The sequence below is a fragment of the Branchiostoma lanceolatum genome, chromosome 6, assembly GCF_035083965.1.
Source record: "Branchiostoma lanceolatum isolate klBraLanc5 chromosome 6, klBraLanc5.hap2, whole genome shotgun sequence".
In the NCBI taxonomy this organism is placed as follows: domain Eukaryota; kingdom Metazoa; phylum Chordata; class Leptocardii; order Amphioxiformes; family Branchiostomatidae; genus Branchiostoma; species Branchiostoma lanceolatum.
In genome coordinates, this window is record NC_089727.1 from 17,957,769 (window position 1) to 17,963,768 (window position 6,000).

Here is a 6,000-nt window from a genome sequence, read left to right on the forward strand (position 1 = left end):
TTTTTTTCCGGCGGAGAGGAAATACGTCTGCTGCGCGACAATGCAGATTTTGCCGGTCCCTCACAACACTCGAGGAGAGAGACGTTACATAAGACTTCAAAGTACTGTACATGGTGGTACACCAAACCAGCTGTGTACTACCGTGTTTTCTGATCTCCAAGCAGATGTATCGGTCGGGCTTATATTTCGGTCTTTTGTGGTCTTTCCCCCCGCGTTTCCACGAGGTTATTAATATTCATAACGAGATATCAAAACAGGAAGTTCCGCTGCAGTACCGTAAGAAGCCGCTAGGGGCCCCAAAATCTAATCGTTTTTAGGTCTCATCAAAACCTACCAACATAATAAATACCAAGACAATCCATCAAGGCATTCTCGAGTTATGCTGTGCCACTACACACAAACCCACACACCCACCCACAAACGCTACCCTCTGCATAACCTTCTCGACGAAGGTAATAACAGGAAATCTTTAATATTAATATGTAAGAACAGATAGTTACATGTTCGCGACAGCGAAACCAATTTTTATGCCTCCAGTATACCTTCCTGGATTGATCGATATGTCACCTTGGGTTCCGCGCGGGTCCCAGCACAGTTTTGGTAATTTCTACCCTTTTTCAGTATGCAACTGTCTGCGGCTTTTGATTTTTTTAGTGCTTCTTTTAATTTTGAAAGCTATACATGCAAAATTATATACAGTCAGTAGTAAACACAAATGTTCAGTAATAAACACAACAGCAATGTTTTTGTATTGAGAATACTATTAAATTTCAGGATATGAGGAAGGTTTACGATAGTAGTTTAGAACAAAAAGTAGAATATAAGCGAGAGATATTATTTTGCAAGTTGTTGTCGTTTGTTGTTTTATTCGGATCTCCATTACTGTTTAATCATTATAAATCTTACACTATTCTTCCTGGAGTCCATTCATATTAAATACATTAAAATCAAAATACATGGAACAAAGCAGATACAAATAATAGAGAGTAATGAACAAAATCAAATGTGATGCAGAAAAAAGAGCATGAGAGGTCAGAGGTCAACTTGAAATACATATGTGCATACGTTCAGCTACCACCAGTATTGTAATGGCTTAGCTGTGTACTTTTGTGTAATCAGTCTTCTTTTAGGAATTTTTTAAACAGTGAAGGTGCGGATGCTTTGATGTGTTGTGGAAAAGTGTTATATGATTTTATACATCTGTACAGAAAGGTTCTGGTAGCTGAGGTGGTTCTGGGTTTTGGCAGTTTGAAACCCCCTCCATGGGCAAGACGGGTGTTGTGTTGGTGTGTGTTGTCAATTCTCTGTAACCTTTTGTAGATAGCTTCTGTTTTTTCTGGTCCGGACTTGTTTCCAGACCTTTAGGTTTCTTTGGACTTAATCTTAACATTTCACAAAAACACAATTATAGAAGAAACCTTTTTGACAACTTGTGTTACATTTGTTCTGCAACAATTCCTTTCTACGATATGCAAATAGTACGCATATGATACGGCCTAATAGAACATGGAGTTGACCAACAAAGTAGTGGGACCCATGAAGCTATGCCCCCTAACGACATATACATGAACTTCACTCTATATCATGACAACTACAGAGACTTCCAAAGTTTCGTTCATTTTCGTGTATTTTTTACAGCAAATCTAAATTTTAAAAGACGAAGTACAATTTCAAAAATTGACAAAGAGAAGTACATTTATTGAATTCCATATTCAGTGCACTAATTGCAAAAAACAAGTTGATATACATATACTTTCGCCTCCAAGTTGGCAAATGAACTGAGAATATAATCTGTTAATTAAATCACACTTCCCTTCCAATAGAGGCTGTGACCACTGATGAGCGAACAAAGATCTGACAGATCACTCAACGAATTTCATAGATAAAGAACGAATTTTTAAATGTTTGTGTGTTTTGTTGTTGTCTTCCAATCATGCTTTTACATCTTGCATGAAATCAAGGCTCACACAAATCCAATGTTATTCGCTATTCGATTGGTCAGTGATCGCCGCCTAGCGGAAAGGGGGTGTAAAACAGTTGTAAATGTGTAGAAAGGCTCAGCGTCAGAATTTGCTGTTTCTACTCTACTAAGATAAAATCTAAACGAAAAATCCTGCAAAAGTCTACATTCACACAGTCCTTTCACAGATAGCTAGTGTTCGTTCTACGTACCGGTACCCCTTCTTTAAGTTCTCTTTTCGTGGTCTTATTCATATCAGTATAATGCCAAATTTAGACATACAACAACTTCAAAGGTGCTCGCTACTTGATAAACGTACACATTCATTGACAATCTGAGCGGTGCTGACACAAACTATCATCTCACTGAATTTGGAAAAGGCTCAAATGGTGTTCTCATGATCTGGCATCTCATTGAGCTGCGCCTGTTTACAACAGACATTCGCCAAATTCTAAGAAAAGCACAATTGGCAACATGGCGAGAATGGGCGTGATCACTGCAAATATTTTTTGTTGTATCTTAATCATTGTACATTGCCTTTTAATTCAGTAGTAACATTGTGTTTAATTAGTTTTTGTATTTAAGAATGTGACATTCTGGGCGCGGCCATTTTGTTTTTAGAGGTCATGTATATTTTGCGTCGCACGTCAGTGTGACCGCAAGGTTAATTGGCGAAAAATCCGCAGAGTTGCTGATTTGATTTGATTTATCTATTTGGCTGTAAAAAGAGAGTACAGACAGGGCTACCAAACTAGCCGAATGCTATTAGCAAAGGGTTAGCCCTGGGAACTGAACAACAAACAAAATTCAATGCAAACTTTCACAAAGCACATTGAGACGTCTACATCTAAACTACATTTGAAGGCGTGAACAAAACACAAGACTAAACTACATAAAAATAAATGTTTGCCATTAATTATGCAAATGAGGACCTCATTTGCATGAATTATGTCAGTTGATAATCTTCTCCGACCCAAATATCACAAGTTGTTTAAAGTATGAAAGTCTTACCTCAGCAAAGAACGTTATTGTACCATTTTCCACTATGTAAATGAAGCCCCCATTTTCATAATATATGTCTGATAATGTCCACATCTACTTAATTTCAAATGCCACAAGAATGAAATCCCCTAATTTACCATTATGTGAGATAACACAGTTTGGAATCTATTCGTTTTGTCCGTCTCTGTAGTCAACGCAAGCATCACAAGAACAGTGGCTCATGCCGCACCACCCGTGGCCAGAGCAACAGGCTAGGGTTTGGTGCCATACGGCCAACATTCGCCAGGAGTCACGTCTCGAGCAGGAAAATCCTCACCACATCGGCCATCGTCCCGCCACTTCTCCAAGATTGCTGAAATACAAAAATGCAGTTAGATCTAAGAACTATCGTTCTCTCGTGTTCTAGACATCCCGTTGTAGATACCTCTTGGGGCAGAAAATGAGTTGTGTAGGATTTGGCCAACTAGTGCCTTTTTAAAAAAAATACTGGAGCAGATTTTGTTTCAGCCTTTGAAAGAGAGTAACTCACGAAGGGAATGGTGATGATTCGGGGTATGCAGATACCATATGAATGATAATGATGTGCATAGTTAGATACACAGGATGTAAATGAGCATTTGCGGAAAGGTTTTACGTCTGTTGCATCTCATGGTAGAACACTCAAATATATGACATATATAACCGAGAGAAATATTGATAGATATAATGAATTATGCAAATGAAGACCTCATTTGAATAATAAATCAGAAAATATACTGAAACAAGAAGGGGCTGACGAATCATCATGACTTTAGTATGTAGATAGCTTTTAATCCGATTTTAGTATGTAGATAGCTTTAAAAAAGATTCTTGGTATAATCAAATGGCAATTATGCAAATCAGAATCCAATCTGCATAGTTGATGAGGACATTTCATAAACCCGCCCCATTGCATGATAGGAATATTTCAACATGTAACATTTGTAACGAAGGAAGAGAGGAATGTCGATAGATAAAAATATACAAATGAAGACCTAATTTGCATAATTGATAGGAAACTACTATATGATTCCATATTGGTACATTGCGGCAGTTTCATACTTGTGGCGTTTTGAAGTTTTGTGAGCTTATGTGTCGTTGAATGTAGATTATGCAAAGAAGACCTCATCTGCATAATCGAAAATAAAACGGTAGCCAGTAGCCATCTTTGTTATGATAAAACTGTCATACTTTGCACAACGTCAGTTATTTAGGTGGAAACGGTGATCAACTAATATGATTTATTCAAAGGAGTTTGAAACGAGGAGACTAAAAATGTGAATTTCGAGTCTCTTACGAAAAGGGCAAGCCGGGTTGTTGCAGTACTGCCACCGGGTGCTAGGGTCCGTTGTGTAGCACCACAAGAATGCTTCATCGACCCCTGGGTTACGGCAGTAGTTCTCCACCAACTCAGGATACTCGTCTGGTCGGTAACGGCGATCATGTGGAAAGTCTACGTCCCACCGCTGACAAGTCTTCCCGGTCCTGGTGACGGAGAGGTTCCCGCGGTAGTCAGACCCGTCAGGCTTTCCCATGCAGACTGCAGAGTGAAGGGGTTTGATTTGCATATCAGTTACTAGTAGTTATGAATCATAATAACTCCCCCACACCCATTCTACTAGGGGGAGATCGCCAAGCGACAAAAAATGGCTTCTTATTACCCTTCATTTTGTAATTGGAATATGATGCCGTCAATGTAGAAATATGATCATCCAAATATATATACACACAATAAAACACAATAAAATGCAAGAAGAGTTTTTCATCTATGAGATGTAGAGATGTAGACAAGTGATCCATGATGGTACTGCACTCTTGGAAATATACTTTTGATGAAAAACTACGAGAAGCAATGATCTATTTTGTTAGCTTTAGCTTAAGATTTTGTCGACCTACCTAGATTTGAAGAAACGAAGTGGTCTTTATTTTCAAATATATTGAAAGAGGTTTGAGAAAACAAGAACCTGCTTTGTTTACAGTTTTGGTGGGTCCATACGTTGATGGCTGCAAAGTGCTTTTAACCCAGTTTGTTGTTGTCTGTAGAGAGGGTTGATCTCGGTAGGTGGCGCTGCTGAAGTGTAAACCGCCGAAAGGTGGGGGCGTTGCTGTAGTCTGCGCATGCTCATTTTCACCTGGCCAACCTTTCGGACTTATGCCTGAAGAACAGAGTGCAATTACCAGAAAACAGTCGAAAACACGTACGAAGTATTAAGTGATTAAGTGATTTGAACCATCTGAAATTGTCTTTACTAAGTTCACTTCATTAGAAATATATATCTATTCAGAGCTTTGGTACAAAACCTGGTTCGGACAGATGTTTCCTTAGTCACTTACGAAAGATAGCGGATGCTGTTAGAAACATCAGTTTCAAAATTTTATCCACTTGTATGAGTATCAAAAGTCAGTTTGAAATGGGAAAGGGTCAAGATATTCAGAATTTCTTAAAATCTATGACGAAGTGTATTGAGAGTTATCGTGTCTATTCCAACTTTTTGAAGTTAAGAATTAAAACTGAATCATATATCTACCAACGGCTGACTGTTACAAAAATGTATATACTATGGTAACATATTTGACAGCTAATTCTGTCATTCATTCAAATTCGTTATTTCAGGCCTAGAAACCCACTGGAATAGTCCCAGCAGAAATGTTAGGTAGATTTATTCTTCTTTTCTAATATACATTTGACAATAACCTGGTAGCAGTTTTTTTTAGCGAAACTAAGCCAGATATTGCTCGGCACTGTACGCTCTGCCTCCCGCCCAGCTATCCAACACACTCCGGGGATTTTGCCGAGGCTAATCTCTCTGGCCCCGGTAAAATTCCCCGGGACAGGCTTAGTTATGTAGGCGGCAGCCGGCTCTTTGGCAGCCGAGAGGCGCGGCGCGTGGGCCCGTATATACCCAGTCTTGTGCCTAGGTTAGGTAATAGGCGTAAACTGTATAAAACTTGGAGACAAAACCATGGTATCTTACCGGAGAGAATTATGCCACAGATGGCGAGTACTATGCAGGCGCACG

The 6,000-nt window shown here is 39.1% G+C and overlaps 1 protein-coding gene across 1 annotated transcript in view; it reads right to left on the reverse strand.

Annotated features, from left to right (window-relative positions):
• LOC136437536 (apolipoprotein(a)-like) overlaps positions 1–6,000 on the reverse strand; it is a 47,276-nt gene that overhangs the window by 7,288 nt on the left and 33,988 nt on the right. The window contains exon 8 of the mRNA XM_066432151.1: positions 4,278–4,520. Within this exon, the coding sequence (XP_066288248.1) occupies positions 4,278–4,520 (243 nt within the window). The remainder of the gene's footprint in view (positions 1–4,277; positions 4,521–6,000) is intronic.